At 36.1% G+C, this 23,277-nt stretch overlaps 1 protein-coding gene across 1 annotated transcript; it reads right to left on the reverse strand.

The window, feature by feature from the left end:
• Positions 1-611: 611 nt before the first annotated feature.
• LOC106876378 (lysosomal-associated transmembrane protein 4A) lies at positions 612-22,157 on the reverse strand. Its single transcript, XM_014924891.3, has 7 exons — positions 21,596-22,157; positions 10,639-10,813; positions 9,149-9,225; positions 6,851-6,979; positions 5,693-5,788; positions 4,862-4,963; positions 612-3,784 (listed from the first exon to the last, which is right to left on the reverse strand). Exons 1-7 carry the CDS (start codon positions 21,698-21,700, stop codon positions 3,569-3,571), a joined length of 900 nt encoding a protein of 299 aa, XP_014780377.1. The 5' UTR covers positions 21,701-22,157; the 3' UTR covers positions 612-3,568.
• Positions 22,158-23,277: the final 1,120 nt, after the last annotated feature.

Here is a 23,277-nt window from a genome sequence, read left to right on the forward strand (position 1 = left end):
CAGATAATGTATACAAATACATATATAGGTATAAAGGAGAAGGAAAAAATTTTAAACAAGCCAATATCCCTCTTGTCAGAATTGAAGCTATATCATTTTAGATACAGCCGATGTATGAATGAAGACGAAGACAACCCCACTTACACTACAAGCACTGTGATGCCATGTTATAGCTCTCAATTTCATGTATGCACAGTATACCATTTTTTTTCTTTTCCTTTTTTTTTTTTGTTTTTGTTTTTTCAAACACCATTGTGGTTACTTAAGTCCACACGCATTTTCATTTTATTTAATATTCTCAAGACGGGCAATCAGTAGAAGCCTTATCAGATTAAAATTTATGCAAATTGTTTCCTGACAATGGAATATAAGAAAAAAAATCATTTTTAAGAAACCAAGGGGTAAAAAATATAAATAGAAAAAAATATATAAAAAAATTACAGATCCTTATATATATATATATATATATATATATATATATATATATATATAAAACTATATGAACTTCACAAGATATTCATTTCAGAAATTTGCTGAACTAATTAGTGCAATAAGGATCACATTGAAGAAAGAAAGAAAGAAAATGTATACAGATGAGTTGATCCCCTATATATGATTAGTACTTATTTTATTTAGGAGATGAAAGACAAAGAGATGAAAACAAAACCAGTCATTGTAGGGATTTGAACTCAGAATGAAAGAGGGGATGTAACCAAATATTGTGATGTATTTAGTTGAACATACCAGTATTTCTACCGAGTCATAGTATTCACAAATAAAGCCAATTAAGAATAAACCCACAAAAGGAAGAATGTGTCACCAATGTAGCAAGGACCACATCATAGTGATCATAATGGTCAGTGAAGTAAAGACTACATCACAAAGATGACTCAAGGAATAAGATGTGGTCAGTACAACTCAGGCCACTATTACAAAAGAACCCCTTAAAGAACAGGATACAGTCAATAATAAAACATGATACAGAAACAAGAATTACTCCCCAAAAGAAGCAAATTACTCAGCTGCAAAGAAAGTTATCTGAAGAATATAGTGTGTGTGTGTGTGTGTGTGTGTGTGTGTGTGTGTGTGTGTGTGTGTGTGTGTGTGTGTGTGTGTGTGGTCAGAGCAGCAAGGGCCATGAACTATAAAACATAAGCTAAAGAATGAGAGGCAATGGCCAGTAGAGCAATGACCACACATTACAAAATATAACCCAAGGAATGTGAATAGCTGAAGAGATGGGGAGACGATAGTAGAAGAGGAACAGAAGGAGATGAAACATTAAAGAACAGAGAACATATACAAAAGAATAAAAAAAAAAAAAATAAAAAAACTTATTGTCACTTCCTAAAATTCTAACTACAGTAACATTGAAAAGAAAAACCATCACCAAACAAACAAAGAAACCAAGCAACAACTAACTATGGGAGGTGATGCTATTGTTTACTGATAGATGCTACGGGTGATGTGGGAGTCCAGTTGTGCAGAGATTTCTTTTCATCAGGCACAGGGTATATTTTCATTTAGGTGTCTGAACCAACATCAGTATCCTACTGGGCTTTACTTCAATACCTCTACTGAAAAAGAATTCAGTGGTAAGCATGATTAAACAAACCTCATTATATTATGGGTGCTTCTTTTAATGCCTCAGCCACCCTTCAGCCACAGATAAAAGGCATAGGCTAATCTATTTTCACTTAAGACTACAAATACAGGCTTAAGTTTCAGTAAACATTATAAGCAGTTCTTGCCACTATGACTAAAGTTTATAGGATTGCTTCAGGGAAGATTATGAGTTTTCTAGGAAAGCAGGAGCAATGGGCTTACTGCTACCCTTTTTGAAATTACACGTGTTGCTTGGAGCCAATCTTCAGAATAATGTTACAAGATGAAGGACATTGGGAATGTTGTGCAGAGCCAAAGAATTAGAATCTGAAAAAAATTTATTATCATTGATGTGGAGAAATTAGACTAAATATTATAAGTCATTTAGTCTGATGCTCTACTATTTCTTCCAGTGCCCTGTCTTTCATAATAAAACACATCACTGCTATGGCCAACACCACCTCATTATCACAATCATCAGCAACATTAACATTACTGCCTCAATTATTATTACCTTCATCACAACACCACCATGAAACAGCAAGGCCCCTTCTCTGCAGTTGCTAAGCCTATTCAATTATAACAGTCACATCTCCACAAACTTTCAAAGTTTCTTTAAAGCAGGCACTATACTAGCTTTCAAAGCAGCTTCTATCTAGTAACATTAACCAGCTCAAAGCCGAAATCAAATCCTTCTCAATATATCGACCTACCATATTTAAAATGAGGAGAAAAAAAAGAGCCAAAAGGCAGTTAGCTTCTATATTGGCTCTTGCCCTTTGCAATGAAGCAACCAAATTTATTCTAACATGACACCATCTTCTAAAATAAAAGAACCGCAAAGTCAAAACTTTTAGGGCAGTTCACTCCGCAATAAAGATGACGAGATGGTGGGGAGCATAGCTAAAAACGAAAACTGAATATTGACAAATTTATGCAATCAGCCATTTTATTTTTCTGACATGGATTTACAAGACCACCACCACCAACACTGCTTCTCGTCAATCCATAAAAACAGGGAATAGAAAAAAGGAATAACACACAAAAAAAAAAAAACACACACACACACACACACACACAAATTGAATTTAAGAAAACAAAACAAGAGGATGCAGTAAAAAATATGCAGTTAAATTTATGCAGTACCTTAGCTAAGGACAGCTTTATTCAAGCAGAACTGCACACACAATATATGTAGATGCACTTGAAATTGTTTGGACGCCATTACAAACTACCTGCTACATACTCCCTCACCCATCCCTCTACCCCAACACAAACCACCACCACAAAGACGCAGTAACAAGACACAGAAGAGAAAATTTCAAAAATGAGAACTTGTAGAGAGGGTTTGGTGTGGATGAACTAATTACACCAGTCATCAAATGGTTAAAAGGGAATAGGTAATTTTGGTAATTAAGGAGACCAGCACATCTTTGAGCTTTTGAAAGTCTATTTATACAGAGAAATATATTAGAGAGAGAGAGATCACATATATATATATATATATACTTGTAACTGCTGTGTATGTTTGTATGTAGGTGTGTGTATAGCTATACATGTAGATCACACATACGCATATACATGTGTGGATGGGTGTGTCGCTATACATGTGGCTCATACACGCTCATACACAGGCATATACGTGTGTGTGTGTTGTGTGTGTGTGTGTGTGTGTGTATGTGTAATCAATGTATATACATGTGCTTGTCTGTGCATGTGCTTACATACATAATATGTACATGTGTGCATGTGTAAACCGTGTGCGTCTGTGTGTACGACCATGTTTGTATACATATACTATATTTAATAGGTGCATATTACGGGAAGAAAGAGAGAGAGAGCATTTTATATACTATATGTAGTGCTTGTATTCTTTATATACAGTGGTTATGTGTTTGCATGTATGTGCAAATGCGTGTAAGAATGTGTGTATGCACATGTTCTGGAACACTCATCAACCTCCCTAATTACCATTATCACTGTTTGTAGTAGTAGTAGTGGTGGTTGTTGGTGTACTACTACTACTACTAGCATCAGAGGTGGTTGTAGAGGCATCAACAACTGGAGCAAGAGACATCATATAAGGAGGAGGTGGGATCTGCTGAGATGAATGTGACATGGCTGCCAGCTCTGACAACGGGACCTTAATGGCATCTTCATAGCTTGGTGGCAGAAGCATCTGAAAAAGAAAGACCAAACGCAAATAAAGCTATGCTTAATATGCAGCTAAGTGGAGGCGCAATGGCCCAGTGGTTAGGGAAGCGGACTCGCGGTCATAGGATCGTGGTTTCGATTCCCAGACCGGGCGTTGTGAGTGTTTATTGATCGAAAACACCTAAAGCTCCACAAGGCTCCGGCAGGGGATGGTGGTGAACCCTGCTGTACTCTTTCACCACAACTTTCTCTCACTCTTACTTCCGGTTTCTGTTGTGCCTGTAATTCAAAGGGTCAGCCTTGTCACACTGTGTCATGCTGAATATCCCCGAGAACTACGTTAAGGGTACACGTGTCTGTGGAGTGCTCAGCCACTTGCACGTTAATTTCACGAGCAGGCTGTTCCGTTGATCGGATCAACTGGAACCCTCGACGCCGGAAGCGACGGAGTGCCAACAACAACAACAACAACACAACAATATGCAGCTAAACAACAAACAGAGAATAAAAGAGAACAGCTGGAAAAAAAAAAGACTGGATGGTCGTAGATGGAATGCTTTTGATCATGAGTCAACTCAGTCAATGCTGATATAAAGCTGAACAATAGCAACAGCACAGCAAAATTAGCAGCAGTTGCAATAACATCATTGTACTGGAAACAGGTTGGAAGCAGAGAGAGACACCCAATAAAAGTGTAAAGAACAATTTTAAAAAAACAGCAACTGCTGCTACCATCTAACCCACAGGTATACAAGAGACAGGGAGCTTCTGTTGTCATTGTTAAAAATTGCAAACTTCTTCCAAATCACACCCTACCAACAAGTATTCAGTAAGGGCGGAAAAAAAAAAATCAACATTCTTCTACTACCATACAATACACGATCAAGAGAAATCAGTATGTAACATTATCTTCTTTGCAGTTCATTTTTTTTTTCTCCATATCTGGATTAGTGAAATTGTGGATCACATCCAGTCGTTCAACTCCCCACAATAAATCTGCTCAATCAGGGCTGATCAAAACAAAAACAGCCACTGAACATTACATATTTATTGCGACAATGTCTTCGCTAACAACACTGGCTTAGATTAATTAAAAGCTTACCTCAGTATCAGGGTCCACTCTGTATTCCCGAATAAGGTTCCTTCCTGCAGATACCAGCTGGGCATACTTATAGCAAGACCAGATGACTCCCAAACAGTAAGCCTGAAAAAGAAGAATCATATACATACATTATATATATAATAATGTATCAACAGAGAGAAAAAGAGAGTGGAGGTATGTGATTTAGTAGTTAGGGTCATGCTCATAAGATTGTGATTTCAATTCCTGGGGAGGGGAGGGGAGGGGAGGGAATCAGAGGAGAGAGGGGGAGATGGTGGTGCGTGAAGTGTGTAATCTTTTTTTCTGAACTAAGATTTTTTCCTCTGTTACTTAGCCAGTCTACAACACCTTTACATGATTAGTTGAAGGGAAATTTGAAGAGCGAAAGAAAAAGGAGAGAGGAAAAAATGGGTAAGGCAAAAAGTGAGAGAGAAAGAGGGAGAGTGCTGTGTATTAAGTCTATAGAATTGTGTACAGAGTATATAAAGTGTATATATAAATACATTAAATAATCATCATATTCCAATTTCCTTCACTTTTCAAAGAGCAGCAGATGAGAGATTATATTTTGATACAGACACAACACAGGCTATACTTTCAGGTCTTTTGGATAAAGTTTTCAGAAATAACCCAATAAGTTTACCATTAATTCCGTGAAATATTCACAGGTCCCGCTAGTATAAGTAAATTAAGTTGAATATCTGCAACTAGGAGGAAGAAAGGGAGAGAAGAACAAAGACAGACACTTGGGAGTGGGGAGAAACAGTGGAAAAAGAGAGAGACATGGCAAACAAGAAAAAAAGTAGAGAAATATGCATTTTATACACTCACCCTGATAAGCAGGAATACCACAATGAAGATGACAATCAATAACATCTGAAGATCACTGTCCATCTCCATTAGGCGTTGGAAGCCAGGACAGTTATCCTGAATAAGATATAAAAAAAAAAAATCACATAATTCCAGGAAGAGTCACTTTGGAAAAATATTCTTAGGCAAAACCTGAAAAGAAAGTGACAAAAAACAGTTTCCTTATCTAAACTAGGCACATTGTTAAATTTTGTAATGGAAGGGTAGCATGTGACATGAACGATGCCAATATGTTAGTGTCATGTGTATACATTCTATTGACAAAAATGCATTGTACTTGTGTTGGCATTCACTCAAGATGAGTTGAACCAGCCTCTACCAACAAATTCACATCATAATCCAATCAACCACTCTGGAGCAAATGCATCACAGACAAGAATGTGTGACGAAACCAAAAGAAGTACCTTTTGAGTAATACTCATTAGATAACTGAATTCAAAACTTTTATTTTTTTTTTAATCTGTCATAATGGTTAAGCATATGGCGTTTCCAGTATTACAAACAAGTAAAAATGTTATATGGGACATAATTCAAGACAATAGTGTTAGAAATTATTTCCCTTAGATGGTTTGCCTAAAATTATTATTTTTCTTTTTTTTATAATTTTTACCATTTACTAAGAAAAAATTAATGCAGTAACTCCATTCCTGTTTGGAATTGATATCCAGTAAATATCGATATCTATTTTAGCCAAGTCCAAGCTTCCTTTCTCCAAATCATTAATAATAAATAAATCATTAATACATAATATCACCAAATTCTAACTCACTGCTTCAGATTTTTTAACAAATATTAGGCTTGAAAACTGAACAAAGAAAAATTCCAGAGTAAAATTACCAAGAAATTCATCCAATAAAATACAACAAATAAACACACACGGTGCAAACAGAAAGTCTTTTGACAAGAAATTCTAAAATGTGTTCCTTATGCTAAAGAGTGCCTAGCTCCAGTTTTTTTTTGCTCAGAAACAACATATGAATTGCAGTTTCATGAAGTTTAGGATTTAGCAACAGTTGCAGATATTTCCAGTATAGAACCTTAAAAGTTAAACAATAATTAGTCATTCATTTGTAAAAAACATGCACACACACACACACACACACACACGTCTATACTCACCAGTCTTTGTTCCTTGAGCCACACTTTAATGTTTGTTGTAAAGAGGGAAGATCCAACAATAGTCAGACAGCTAAGACAGAAGTCAAAGACCTGAAGACCAAAGAAAGGAATCAGGTATCCAGGTCGATTCTGTAACAGACAAGAGACAAAAATGGTTAGTAGTTATACAACAATGAAGAAACACTACATCAACAGTGTGTGTATGTGTGTGTCAGTATAGTTGTATATCTGTTCATCTATACATAAGTGTATATGTCTGTGTATACATTTATGCTGATGCCTCTTCATCACGTTTGCCTGTAGATGCATGTACTCAGCTGCTGGGATATGTGCATAAGTGTCTATATGAGTATTTCTGTCAGTAGGTGTCTTTATGACATTTGTGTAATTTCATATGAATGTATGGGTGAAAATGCTGAAACAGATTCTAAACAGACTAGGGTTCCAGACAGGTAAAAAGGGAGATTTGGACAGACACAAAAAAAGAGGTAGATTCAGTCAGACAGGCAGACAGGAAAAAGGAAGATTTGGACAGATGACAGAGAAAAAGGGAGATTCAGACAGACAGAGAAAAAGGGAGATTCAGACAGACAGATGGGAAAAAAGGGAGATTTGAACAGACAGACAGAGAAAAAAGGAAGATTCGGGAAGACAGATGGGAATAAAAGAAAGATTCGGACAGACAGACAAGAAAAAATAGAGATTCGGACAGACAGGAAAAAAGGAAGATTCAAAGAGACAGACAGAAAAAAAGGGAGATTCAGACAGACAGAAAAAATGGGTGATTCAGACAGACAGACAGAAAAAAAAGGGAGATTCAGACAGACAGAATAAATGGGGTTTCAAACAGACAAAAAAAGGGAGATTCAAACAGACAGGACAGGCAAAAAGATTCAGTTAGACAAAAAGGGAAATTTGGACAGACAGAAAAAAAAAAAGAGATTCAGATAAATGTAAATTTTCATAGCTTTATCTTACTATTCTCACTACACAAACAATCTTTCTCTTTTATTGTTTACTATGAAGTGGTATAAGTGTCTTAATGAAGTGCTCAGATTAAATGCTTTACTGCAATGAGTTCTAGCCATCTAAATTCCAAGTTCAAATCCGACAGAAACCAATTTTTCTGGCCTATTTTTGTAGGGAAACGAAAGGTGATTACTCACCAAATATTGAGATCAGTTCAATTGATTATATTTCTCCTTTACAAAATAATCCTGCTGAAATGGTCTTTGCCTTTCATCTTTCCAGAGTAAACACACCATACCAATTAAATATTGCTAGTTGACTAAATTGCCTACAAAATGTGTAGCATTTTGCTAAATCATTAGAATATGAGACAAAATTCCTTGCAGTACGTGATCCCATCATTTAGACTCTGAGTTCAAATCCAGAAAAGGTTAACTTTGGTTGATAAAATAAAATATCAGTGAAGAACTGAAGGTTGATAGAATTTACTGTTCCCTCCTCTATTTCTGGCCCTATGCCAAAATAAGAATTTATTATTTTTGAAAAATGTTTTATTATAATGAAATTTTAGGTAAACTGTCAATATCCTTCTTTTGCAGTAGATGACAGATTTGGCAGAGCAGCAAAAGTATTAAAAATTTTTAATGCCTTAGAGTATTTAGTTAAGGCATTTTGTGTAATGAGTTCAAATTCCACTGAGGTCAACTTTGGTCCCCACTTTTTTTTGTACTTGATAGAGTAAATAAAATAGGTACCAGTGATATACTGGTATTCAGATCAGGCCTCCAGTTTGAAGGAAAGCTTCCTACCTTCCTTCCACCAGTCTTGGAGTCTGAAAAACATCATGGGAGCTGCCTTTCCTCCTCTGACTAATGAATAGTCATTATTATGATACCAGCTACAATAGAGAAATGGGAACTGAGATGAAGCAGGTGTAAAACAGCTTCTTTTCTTTGTGTGTATTTAAATGTTGAAACATTTTTCATATATTTGTGTGAAGATTGAAATGACACACAACACAAGTGGCTTTTGACATCATGTAATGATACAAAGCATAGACTATATACACTGGACCTCTATTTCACACTGTGAGGAATGTTTCAAAAGAGAAAAGAGAGGGACAGAATAGACAGGATCAGAGAAGGCAAAGGAAAAGTCAGAAAGAGATGAGGGCTAGAGTGAGAGAAAGAGAGAGGGGGGATCAGAGAGAAGGGGGATCAGAGAGAGGAGGGTCAGAAAGGTGGGGTTCAGAGAAACAGAGAGAAAAGTCTAGAGGTAAACTGTTATGTTTGTTGTTGCTTAAACATGGAAGAACAAAATAGTAAATACCTTAACAGCACCATAGATGAGGAGGACACACATTGTTGTAGAGCAGAGGGTGATGGCATAGACAACACACAGATCTTCTATAAAAGATAAGATTTGAGTAAACATTATTACATTGCGCATGCACACACACACACACATAAAACCAAACAATATGCAACAAAATGGGACAAAAAGCAGCATAAAATAAAAGAAAAAGACACTAACACTGAAAGACACACAGATCCATGCATTTCACATATGTACGTCTATAACAGGAACATTGTACAAACATATTTGTGCAAAGATATTTATTCTGTCATTACTCAAAGTCTCTCACTTAATCCAATCCTTCTGGCAACATTTCAGAGCAGAGTGAATCCCCAGCCATGTACAAGTAATTATACTCTGCACCATGTATTCATTACTCTTCCCATTTAGTAATGTGTGTGTGTGTTTGTGTGTGAGCATCACCATTTTAATTTCCACTCTTCCATGCTTGCGAGGATGGAATTCATTGAGGCAAATTTTCTAGAGCCAGATACCCTTCCTGTTGCCAACCCTCACTTGTTTCCAAGCAAGGTAATATTTCCACTTGGCTGGACATATTTTCACAGCAGATTAGAAACAAATGACACTATTTGTATGATGGTGACACACATTTACAAGTATCAAGTGACATCATGACAAGGAGACATACATAAACATAAATATATTGGGTCATCCCATAAATGTGGGTTTTTTTTTATACTACTTTTATTTTTCAAAATTAAGATAAAGTTGTTTTTTAATCTAAAATATACTCTCCTTCATTTTCTACAATGCTCTTCCATCTCTCTGGTAGACTTGCAAGGCCCCTCTTCCAAAATTCACTTGTCCATGACCAAAAATACTCTTCCAATACTCTGACCTCATCTACAGAATTCATATATTTTCTGTCCAAATGATTTTGAAGACTGCAGAATAAATGATAATAAGAGGGGGGAATGTCCGGCAAATATGGCAGGTGGGGCATCATTTCCCATTCAAACTGCTCCAGCCTTTGGAATATCATCCTCACTGTATGTGGCTGAGCATTATCCTGATGGAGGAACACCTTTTGCCTTGAAACCAAAGATGGTCCTTTTTCTTCTGGCACTGACTTAAGCTGCTCAAGCTGCTTGCAGTAGTTTTTGTTATCCTTTGGTTTGGCTTTAAAAGTTCAATGTGGACTAAACCTTCCATATCCCATCAAACAGAAAACACCTTATGTGGTTGAAGACCTTCTTTAGCCTGGGTGCCAGTGTTTCTCCTTTCCCTACCCACTGTCTTCAGCACTTGACATTTCCATAGAGAACCCATTCTTCAGGGCACATTTCTTATATATAATATAAGAAAAAAAAACCTGAAGTAAAATATAAGAAAGAAAAAAGATGGGACAATTGCAAGAGGAATATCTTTCACCAGAAGTCTTTTGAATCAGGGTTGGGATGGAGTTAATCAACAACAACAACATTCAAGAATATTCAAGTTACCTTTGCTCCTCCATATTGAATCAAACAGTCCATTCTTGTAGGGTTCCCAATTGTTCTGGTCCTCTTTCAGTAAATATCTATCAAACTCAATAGGAGAGGATGATCGGAAAACTTTCAGGAGTTCTGGATGTACAGTGGCAATGACCAGTAAGCACATAACAAAGAGATTGGCAAGCTGGAGGATAAAAAAAAAATTATAAAATTAAACAGAAACATAAAAATAATACATCAAATAAGAAATACAAAAAATAATTATAATTACTTCTTACTATTAGCACAATTCTAAAAATATGGAGAGGAGTTGGTGTGAATAATAGAACTCAACTCAGTACATCACTAAGTATATTTTATCAACAAGAGAGAGAGGAAGGACAAAATCACCCATCGCAAATGTGAATCCGGAATACTAAATGAAAGAAACAAATACTGTACACTAGTGCTCTACTGCTGCTTCTACTAATGAAAATGGTTTCTAATAAAAGCACAAGGTTTATGGCAGCAGTTTGGCAGGAGCTGGTAGGGCCAGGGACCTCACCAGACTCCATTGTCTGTTCTGGCATAGTTCCTGTGGCTGGATGCCCTTCCTAATGCCAACCACTTTACAGAGTGTACTGGATGCTTTTTATGCATCAGTGCTTTTAACATGGCACCAGCCTGATTGCTTTTTATGTGGTACCAGTGCTTTTTACATAGCACAAGCGCTGGTATCAATTCTGCTATGATGAACGGGTCTTCTTGAGAACAGCAAAGAATCAGACATCTCAGTGCTTTGTCATCTCCTTCATAAGGATAACGTATATAAGACTTCCTAATCCACTGTCCATTTCTTTTTAAGATGATAGAGTTGGGCTTTGAATAAGATTTGGCAGTTATTTCTCACAGGTTGAGTGACCATGTAAAATCTTACTTGGTCCAACACCCTTTTGTTTATTTCTTCAATTAACAGCAACATGAAAGCACTATTTATAGTCGAAGTTTGACAATTCAGCAAAAACGAGTGCTTATATCTCCATATGATTTTTTTATTGTTTCATTATTTTAAATATATCTTTATAGATTAAACCGGAGACTTAATCTATGTTCAGGTTTTACAAATTGGTTTGAACAAAGACAAGCTTTGTTTGCCAATGAAAAAGAGTTGTGTGAAACCAAAATTTGGATTAACAATCCCAAGCTATCATATATATATATATATACATACATTTTGTCTACATAACTTCCACACTCTTTCATTTTATATCAATGCATAGTGTGTGTGTTTGTGTTAAACAATAATATGAGAAACAATATATAATGAATTTCTTTGATAGGCTTTGTTTCTTTTTTTTTTGCTGTTAAAAACTTAACTGTTAGCTTAAAACACACACAGAGTTATAAAGCTGCTTTGCTCCAATAGTTTCTCTGTCCTGATCTCACTATAATATCTTTAGTCTGGGATATAAGCCTATTACGTACATATTTATCTAGAGCATTTTGTGTGTGCAAGCCTGTGTCACAACACACAAATATTCCATTTGAGTAGTTCAGGCTGTCCCGGCAATATCAATTTACTGGAGATTCAAAAATACACTGACTGAGGATAAGCAATGGGGAAGGGATAAAGTAAAGGTAATGAATATGTAAGCACAACAGCATAGAACCATCATTCGAAACAGATGCCAATTACAGGCAACAGCTGTGCAAGGAAACCACTGTAGAGAAAATGACAGCTGTGCAAGGAAATATACACAAGGAGCAAAAATGACAGGAAAGAGGTAGTATGACAGCAATATTCTTGTCACATGCAAATACATCATGACAAACAGACTCTACCATTACCAACACCAGTGACAAGTAAAGAAAATGAAGTCCACAAGTCAGAGAATGGAAGAATTAGTAAGATATCAGACAATATATCTTTTGATATTTATTTATGTACTTTTACATCTTGAGTTTGCTTCCCAGCTATGTCAACTTTTCTCTTAGTCCTTCTAAGATTAATAAAATAAATTCCAATCAAGTACTGGGATTGATATTATTGACTATACTTTTGGAAATGAGGCCCCAGTCCAAATACTGAAACCAGTAAAAGAATGAAAGAATACTGTATTTTCAAAGTAATCATTATAACTCAGAAATCATCAAAAGCACATATTTCTAATGAGGTGATAAAAAATTTACATACTGTTCTTAATCTCAAGGTTGTGACGTAGCAAATGTAGCTGCCAAATTAGGTCATTTAACAACACTGTGAGCTTATGAAACATGCAACTGTTTAAAAACACTTTGATTTAATTTCCTTTTGGCATTGAGCAAATACAACATTCAGGCTTGCACACTTACTTATACAGCTTTAAAAGAAACCGTTATCTAAAAGCCAACAGCAACCAAAATACAAAGTTATCTTTATATTAGGACAAGTCATAAATATGCAAGAGTGTAGTCAATCAAAACAGTTCCCAGAATATAGGTGGTACCTATTTTACTGGAAATTTATGTCCAGGCTTAACAACTTGCCTTAAAGACAAATTGTTGTTGATGATGTTTCGACCCAAGTCAGCTATGAGCAGACATGATCAAAAGTATTCTGTCCTTGACCATCCTGTCTTAATGAAGAGGCTCTGTCATTTGTCAGTGGAAGAGAGCCTCTATGGCACTGCTCAACCTGCAAGAAATGGCAGTCACATCTCTCAAATTTACACCCTAACATTTTAAAGAGGGAAAGGCACATTAGATAAGTAAATCCCAGATACACTATATCAGAAATGAAAGGAAAAAAGACAGGATGGCCAGGGCTAGAATGACTGATCATATCTGCTGGACTTGAAGCAAAACAACAATTAATAACAACAAAAAAAAGAGACAATGAAGCTCAATATACTCCTTAAAAAGATAGGATGATCACGCAGGAATGTCTGATCTATTCAATTAGGATTGGCCAGAGATTAAACATCTAGAAGTAGACACTTGTTTTGTCTAGAAGTAGACACTTGCTTTGGTTTTACAAATGATTAACAATGCATTGAGTGTGGAAAGTATACTGGTTCAAATCAATTTCCAAAACATAAACAGTAACTATTTTATCAACTTAGCAGATCAAATGGTAAAGTAAAATCCAATGGCATTTGAACTTGCAGAACTGCAGTGCTTTTGGCCTAACATACTACTCCTGTCACTCTACAATCCAAACGATAAGAATAATGATTTCTGAGACACAAGGACAAACTTTGTGGGAGGCTATGACCCATTATATCACTGTTATTTTATCAATCCAGAATGTTTAAGAAGCAAAATTAAATCCAGCAAACATTTGAACTCAGAATGAAAAGGGTTGTAGCTAAATACCAAAGAAGACTTAATCTGGCAACCCATTATTGCTTCCACTTCAGTATCCCCATAAGCACAATGGCATACACTCTGGGGACAGGTATAAACAACAATATAGTGTGTGTTATTGGACAAAAGACGTCTCAAACAGCATCTGACCTTTGATATTCAGACAGAAGCTGAAAGACTTTTACAATATAGTTCCAGATTATATGAGGTATTCATCAATGATGAACCAAGTCATTATGTACCATGGTTGTTCAACAAGCTAATTTGCTATGAGGGGCATAAAGTATATTCTTTAGACTTTACCCTTCATATGAGAGTGAGAGATCTAGAGAGAAGTTGGGGGGGGGGGGGGGGGGAATGTACCAAATCATCGGCTTTTGTACTTCTTAGAGGAAATCAAATGATCGAACTTTATCAAGTTCTCCTTTGCACAATTGCCAGTTTCCTTGGATTTTGAATTTTAGCCTATCCCAGATTTCAACTAGACTGTTATACATGGTTGGGTATTGAAAGGTACACTTTGTTGACCACAGATCTTCAAACAAACTTGAAATCGAAGGAGTTATGCATCTTCTGCTAAAGTCACAAATCATTAATTGCATGATGATTGTTCTAGGTGCAATCCAATGAGGGCTGCATCATCAGCATATGCCTCAAGTTGAATGAACTAATACCAGTATTAAATTATAACATGAAACAGCAGTTACTTGTCATTAAAAGGTTGTGTGACCTGCCACATCACACTGCAAAAAAAGAAAGAAAAATCAATTTATATATACTGATGTAAGGAAGACAGAGGAGAGCAACTTTCTAACTGAAAGGTCAGATATTCAAGTCATACACACAGAAAAATTTACAGAGAATTTACATTGTGTGTGTGTGTGTGTGTGTGTGTGTGTGTGTGTGTGTGTGTGTGTATATATAGAGAGAGAGAGACAGACAGACAGACAGGGAGAGAGAGACTGACAGACAAGGAGAGAGACAGAGAGACAAGGAGAGAGAGAGACAGAGAGAGAGACACAGAGAGAGAGACAGAGACAGAGAGGCAGACAGACAGACACACACACATGTTAGAATGTAGTGAAAGATTCAAAGAAATTGCATACATAAAAAAATCTCTCACACACTCCCCACCAAACACGTGCTTTCTATCTCTTTGAACTTACTGGAAAAATGATTTCACAATATAAAAAAAAGAATAACGCTAATTGTATTAAAAATGCATTATCAACATTTGCCCACCAACATATCTCTAAACAATGCTTATCATGGATGACTTTATTTACAAAATTGCTGAGATAAATACAAATACAAAAATAAACAATATTCATAGGATAAGGCTCGTTATTCTAATTTTAGAATTAACTCAAACACCATGATGAAGCCTGACTGGGTAATTGATTTGGGGCTGTGTCTCTTCCTTTTGTAATGATATTGGTTTCAAATGTTGGTACAAGGCCAGCAATTTCAAGGGAGGGGGTAAGGTTATGCCATTGGAGGAGGGGCAGTGTCCATCATACTCGCAGGCACTAGCTGAAAAACTGTTGAAAGCAATGTGATTGATATTCAGCTTCAACTTTTGAAGATTGCAAAGGTAACATAAGGGGTAAAAGGATGTTAGAGTGGATTGCAACTCAGTTCATGTAAAGGAGTAAAGACCTCTTTTGGTCACAAATGACCATGAGATTGCACCTAGAATGTTGCCCTCCTAGGCACAAGTCTAGGCAAGGTTGTTTGCAGAAGACCAACAATCATCAATGCATACCAGCCTCCCCCTCTCCACACCACCGATGTTGTCCAAGGGAAAGACAAAAGCCAACACATTTATACAATTTAAGGGAGATGAGTTACCACCAGAAATATGCAGACTTTGATAATCATAAGTATATACAAAGGTGCATAGTGAACATTAATTATCAATATGCAGTGCCTGAGATGGGATGAAAACGTGGTCAGTCGCAGAATCTCATGGAAGGAACTTTGGGCTTGGGAACAAGCAAGAACAGCCTTCCTGATCAAGTCTACCTTCGACGTTCTACCCTCACCGGCGAACTTAGTTCGAAGGAACATAAAAACAACCGATGAATGTGGATGCGGGGAGAAAGCGACGGTGAGACACGTTCTGTCAAGCTGCAGACGAGCACTGGAAAGGTATACATGGCGCCATAATCAAGTCCTTGGCATCATAAGTGCAGCACTCAAGGAGAAGATCGAGGGATACAACAGAGGAGAGTACCCCGAAGTGGAAAAGCGCAGGAAAATATACTTCCAGAAGGAGGGAAAAGGACATAAGATCAGGCCTCCAAATAAAATATGAGATAGATGGAAGGGATACTGGGAGCTGGCCACGGATTTGGGAAGTCTAGCAATTTTCCACTTATAAAAAAAGACCAGACTTAGTCATATGGAACACAGAACAGAGAATAGGAATCTTGCTAGAACTGACAGTACCATGGGAAGAAAACATCGACAATGCAGAGAAACGAAAGAAGAGATATGAAAAACTAATCGAAGAGTGCAGAGAACAGGGATGGACTGTCGAGTACTACCATCTGGCAGTGGGGGCTAGAGGCTTCATTGAAAGAAAAATGACAACGCTATTCAAGAGAAGATTTGCGTTTTCAAACTCGGAACTGAGAAAACTGATAAGGAGGATACAGGAGGCGGTCGAAAAAGCCAGCTTCTATATATGGCTGAAGCGGGAAGACCGAAAATGGCTTGAAAGTCATAACATGTCTAGGTAAGACAGGCTGACACTGAAGTGGCTTCACGCCCTCCATTGTCAGTTAAAGTTCAGACAGTGTCATGTGACAACTTGCTGGAGCTACTTGCTGGAGCCTAGCAGCAGGAAGTTTAGACAGTGTCATGTGACAACTTGCTGGTGCTGCCTACTGGACCCTAGAAGCGGGAAATTTAGACAGTGTCACGTGACAACTAGCTGGGGCTGCCTGCTGGAGCCTAGCAGCAGATATAAAAAGGGGAACTTGACATGACGATCAGTCGGACGCTGACACTCGTTGATGCTGCATCGAAGAGGCCAGGGAATAGAAGAAAAAAGACATGCACCCAACACCAGAGCTGAAGACACCTCCGAAAGGAGGGGCCCCGCCACGTCAAAACGGTAGAGGAATAGGGGCCGAAACCGGACGTGGTTCCTCCTGATGATGTCTTGAGCTAACTGGATCCTATAAAGGAGCTGTTGTGGTAGCAGACCACAAAACATGGTTGAAATTCCTCCTGTGTGTATATGAGTGGATTTGATAGACAGAAACTGAAAGAATTCTGTTGTATATATATTTTCTATCTATCAAATCCACTCGCAAGGCTTTTGTTGGCCCAAGGCTATAGTAGAAGACACTTGCCCTAGGTTCCACGCAGTGGGACTGAACATGGAATCATGTGGTTGAGAAGCAAACTTCTTACCACTCCTGCACCTGTATGTATGTATATGTGTGTGTGTGTATGTGTGTGTGTGTTAGTCCATCACCATTTGACAATCAGTGTTGTATTTAAGTCTCCGTAACTTAGCAGTTCAACAAAAGAGACCGATGGAATAAGTACCAGGCTTAAAAAATAAGTACTGGGGTCGATTCATTTGACTAAAAGATTCAAGGTGATGCACCAGCATGGCCACAGTCTAACGACTGTAAAAGATGTGTGTGTGTGTGAAGCGTGTATATATTATATATATATATATATATATATATATATATATATATATATATATAAAATATTTCACTCTAGAAAACGAACAAAAATTAGTGGAAATCCGTATATTTCATTCTTAGAGATGTGTCACAAATGAATAAATAATTAGCTTCTGGCAACATGACAATACAGGTGTTACAAGGTAATCAACATTTGTTGTCGTCAAATGTTGACACCAGCCTTGAATTTAAACGATTACGTCTTTCTAGAGTATTTATCGTATAATGGCAATTTTGATATTGAGAGCTGGAGCTCTCAATAATAATAGTAAATATAAAGCTTGAAAAGGTATTTGTTGCCCTTTCACCACCACCACCACCGCTCTCTTCAACTAAGAAACCTAATAACGTGAGACTGAAATGAGGAATCAGACAAGGTTATCTTTATAAACACATGACTGTAGTGAAAATATATATTGCGCTCATTGTATGTGTCCATAATCTTGCATTGCTTTTACAATTAATGTTAATAATTATTAGGGCTAACATTTACAAAAAAATAAGCTTGACTGAATTGTAAAGTTGAATGCAAGCAGCTCTATTATTGCCTTGTATTTTCACACACGTTTGTGTATTTGTTTTGCAAGATTCTTGATGTGAAATCGAGTGTTGAACCATATTTGGAGGTGGTCATCTTTTGCCAATAAACACACGCACCGAGTTCTTTTGTCAAACGTTCTGTGATCTCTTCGGTGACATTCTGTGCCTCGTGTCTCCTCTTGCCCTGTCTATTCTATATAAGTGGATAATTTTAACACTTTTTTTTTAACTGGGCCGCTGACAGCGAAGTCATCCTTATCGAGGTGTCAGGTGATGCCTGTGGTGGTGCTTAGCTGTTGCAACGCCTTAGCCACGCCATCGCCCACAGTAATGCCGCGAACGTGTTGGCTTGCTTCAATAAGTTCCGCTGAACCTTATGGTGTACGGCCGATGGATGTGTTGAATTGATTTTTTTCTTCCTTCGCACATAAATGTGTTTTCGGTTCGGGATTTGAATTTTAACGTGGCATATTCATTTAGTTAAGTATGTTGTAAATTAAATGCAAAAAATAAAGCGAACGATTCTATACATACATACATATATATATATATATATACACACACACACACACATTAAAGAGAAAATACAGATTTTGAACATCGGATATTAAGAGGCTTCAGAATTTAAAAAAATATTATTTTAATGAGAAACTGGTCAGGACCAGAAGATTTATAGCTGCAGTATTTAATGTGCCTCCCCGAATTTGCTTCCTCTTGGCTTTAAGAAAAACGGAAATTGTTAAATGAAATCTACACATACACTTCGGACGGTGTAGATTACAATTATATAAGAATTTAATGTGGAATAAAAAAAATTATGGGCACGCACACATACATACATACATACAGAATTACATCTCTCTCACTCACACACACACGCATACAATGAAATTTGAAATTTTGAAAAAAAAATCGTGGTGTGTGTGTATATATGTGCGCGCCCCCACCATTTTTTCACATTAAATTCCGATATGAATGGTATTTGTTGAAAATTTCATTAAAAAATATCAATTTTCTGAAAGTTATGAAGAAACAAAGTCGGAGAGGGGGCACAATTGTGTAGATACGCCTTTGGGTGTATATAAATATTTCGTACGTATTTGAAGCGTATGTATATATATTTGCTTTGCGTAATTACAATGTTTTGAAGAAAATGAAAGTGGAACAGCATTTTCGATTTCAAGAAACAAACTAGTGCTTTCAATCGTCGCATGCAAACGAAATAAAATTAGTTTGTGATTTTAAAATATCAATTTTAAAAATTAATTTATTATCATTATCATTCTTATTGTTTTTGTTTTTTTTCTTATCATTAGTAGTAGTATCATTCTTGTCGCTACTAAAAGTATTTGACAAATTCTGAATCCCGGATATTCAAAACAAAGACCTAAAGACAGTTTAACAATGGTGGAGATGTGCAATAAAATATATGTGCGACAATTAAAATGAAAGTAACAAAACAGTCCGAAGAACGGGAACGCGAAACTCCGAGTAACAGCTTTTGTGATATTTTTGCTGCTTTTTAATAAAGTGTATATATATATATATAACACCACAACACACAACTCGTGATTGTGTGGGTGCATGAATTTATCGTGTTAGCAATGCAGCATCATTTAAAAAAAAAAAAAAAAAGAAGACAGAATATTTGAATTAGCTTGTTGTATTCATGACCATAAAATCTTGTTAATTACGTATCGACCTAAATGAATCTCGTCGGCTTAAATAGAAATAATACAAAAGAAATGTTCGCCCAGAAATTGCGAAGATCTGTCAAACAGTTTCAACCAGTTGATGTGACTGATGTCATTTTTTGATTAAATTCCTGACGAGTTAAATGTCCCTATTGTACTTGAATAGCGGAAATGGTAAAATGTCAGTGAATGAGTATATACACATGCGAACGAATAGGCAAACCAATTTGCTACCGATTACCGACATATAAAAATTCGCTTTCCGATATATTTCAGCTGAAAGACCAGAGGTTGTTTTGTTTTTCCTCCACCCCAACTCGTATTAGTGGTTTTAAGCTTATATTGTCCACAGCCCTTTATTGCGATCGAAAAATGTTTACAACGGAAGGTGTTTATTATATATAAAAACCTGTGATATTTCCTGACTAAATGACATCAAATAAACAAATGACAAATGTAAACAAAGCTATGTCTACAAAACGTAAAAAGAGAAAAGGTAGTGACTTTTTACAGGGCAATATTAAGGGTTAGCCTTTTACAGAGCCGAGAGATTAAAAAATTATTTTCGAAACTAAATAAATTGTTTGGAAATCCTTAGGTTTTGCGTACAAAACTTGAAAGGTAAGAAAAAAATGTTATTTTGCCAAAAGACTCAAGAAAAGCTTTTGATGTACCAAGTAACTTTCAACAATACCCGCCGAATGGTTAGGAAAATGTTTATCGAAATCCATTAACAGTTCACACATTTCACTATAAAAAAAACATTTGAGTCACTTTATCATTTCTGTAAATACATCTTAAAAAACAGCCATTCTAACAACTTTATAGTTATCAACCGTCGTTATTCTTCTCTACCACCATTTCATATACATTGACCAGTTACTACATTAACCCACTTGTACTTTTTGTCCAAGTTTGTAATCATGTGCTAAATATATGAAATCCTAACCAGTTTTTTTATTCACAGCCTGTTTAATCGCTCTCAGTGATTTGGCCTAACAGAGAATTGTGGCAAATAAGATACGTATTTTCTCACATTGAAGCATAATAGGAGGAAGTACTACCACTAGAGAAACTGGTTCGACACTTGAGTCTCTAGTATCTCCACAGCATGGATAAAACTTATAAGGAATAATAAGCAAATTAGTTCTAGAAATATTTGAAAGAGTGTAAATTTATCAGAAGAAATTAACTACAATGCATTAAATATTGGCAATAATTTCGGTACCATTTTCGAAGGATTGCCTTAAATATTTTTAAAAAATAGAAGTTAAATTGATTAACCACAAATACGACGAATTATTAATTAATTTTCTTCAGAATTATGTTTTGCGTTCAAGCGAACCCCGAAAAAATAAAGATTTAAGATCGAGGATTTTTCTCTTATTTTATCTACTCAAATGATTGTGGTAATAATTCGTTTTTCTCCTCACACTAATAGGCCTAGAAGATGAATTAATGTTAGGATTGCTCGATGACTGCAGCTAAAAACGACAGAACAATAATAATCTAAAAGAGGGACTGAAACGTCTTTCTATGAAGCTTGTTCAAGAGCAAGCTGGTTGCATTTAACATTTTTGTAAGCAAAAAAACTTTAAAATGATTATTCAAACTTGCAAACAAGCAAAAATGTTAATACACATGTATTTCTCTCGATATCACTAAAACAATTAATCGTTCGTTTCTTCTTTATTTACTTACCAAATGCCATAGTCCCAATATTATGGTCCCAGTTCTTACGTGACAGCAAAAACAACAGCGGTAAGCATTCGGTTCTTCGTTGTCGAATTTCAGTCGCATTTTCATAGCAAATAACAAGTAGCCGCCAAGATTTTTATAGACGTATTCTCCAAATAAATTGGATGGAGACGAGTGAAAAGAGGAGAACTCGAAGAATTATTTGCCAAAGCGACAATAAAAAAAAAGGGTTTTTGCTGTTCGTATATGAAGGAAGAGACGTTACAGCTAGTCCAAGTTGTATAATGGCGTACTTTTACTAAGCCAAAACAGGAACTATATAGATATATACACACATACGAAGCTTGTTTATTTTTGAAACGTCTTCTTGCAAGCAGACTATTTAACAATTCAACATACTACCTGTTCATGAGAAAGAAAACAACAAGGTAAATTTTTGCATGATAATTGACTCGAATTAACAATATAAAATTGATAAAATAGTTGGCACTATTTTGTTATCGCGTTTGTTTTTTCTCTCCGACATGTAACGAGACAGATGATTACGTCATGTAGTGACTGTGATAAAAGGATGGGAAACGAAAACAAACACAAACAAAGCTAGAGTGTTCTCCCCTTAGCAAACTAACTCAGTTGTCAGAGTCGACCTACTAGAAATAGTAGCCAAATCTTTCTCAACCCCCAACCTAATGTCATCTTGAAAAAATTATACATTGATAACATTGTCCGAGATTCTGTATGTCTGAACAAACAGATAAGCTGGTCATGGCTGGAATACTTTTGAATATAAGTCTGTCGATCTGGTCTGATTCGAAAGTACACAACAAACCGGTTGTGTGACATACTATAGTTTTTGTTGTTGCTTTTTTTTTTTTCTTCATTTTCACAGTCTGGAAAGAACAGTATTATTCCGATTCTAAACAGCTAACAATTCTGTTTGAACCATATCAAGATCTTCAAGTGCTGCATTTTATGCCGGTTCCTATGTGTGGGGCTGGGGCATAAACCCTAAAGACGTCTTAAAATACAAGTTAATTCAGTTTGCAGTATCTAAAGTTACTATACTAAAAGTTTATTATTTCCGATAAATTATTTTTACAACAAACTACGAAAAAAGCCCAGAGTTTTCGATCTATTCAATGTTTAATGAATTTTAAAGTTTTTTTAATTTATATTTGTAATAAGATTACTCGATATTTTTTTAATTTAATAAAAGCTGTATGCCATATTTGTCAGCAAATCTGGCGTGTGAGATTTCATCCTTTTATTTTTTTTATTTTAAAACAAAAACTTTAGATATTCTTTTAGACTGTAGCAAAGACATCTTCAAATACTGACGTTGGAGTGCCAGACATATGGAATCTCATTCACATGGCAGGAAAAATTTCAGTGATATTCTTAAGACGTGCCCTGTCTTTCAAACTAACAGACAGTATTCTGTCACTAGTATTAGAAATCAGCGGGGAAGCAAAGAAAAAACAGCTCAAGAAACGCAACTGAAATAAATGACCAACTAATGAAGTATATAGATGTCTAGACAGTCTCAGTTATAAGCTGGATAGCCCTGTTGTCCCAATTTTAAACACACATACACTGATATCATCATCATCGTCATTTAACATCCGTCTTCCATGCTCTTTATGTTCTGAGTTCAAATGCAGCTGTGGTTGATATTTTATTCTTGT

The sequence above is a fragment of the Octopus bimaculoides genome, chromosome 14, assembly GCF_046866305.1.
Source record: "Octopus bimaculoides isolate indiv1 chromosome 14, ASM4686630v1, whole genome shotgun sequence".
In the NCBI taxonomy this organism is placed as follows: domain Eukaryota; kingdom Metazoa; phylum Mollusca; class Cephalopoda; order Octopoda; family Octopodidae; genus Octopus; species Octopus bimaculoides.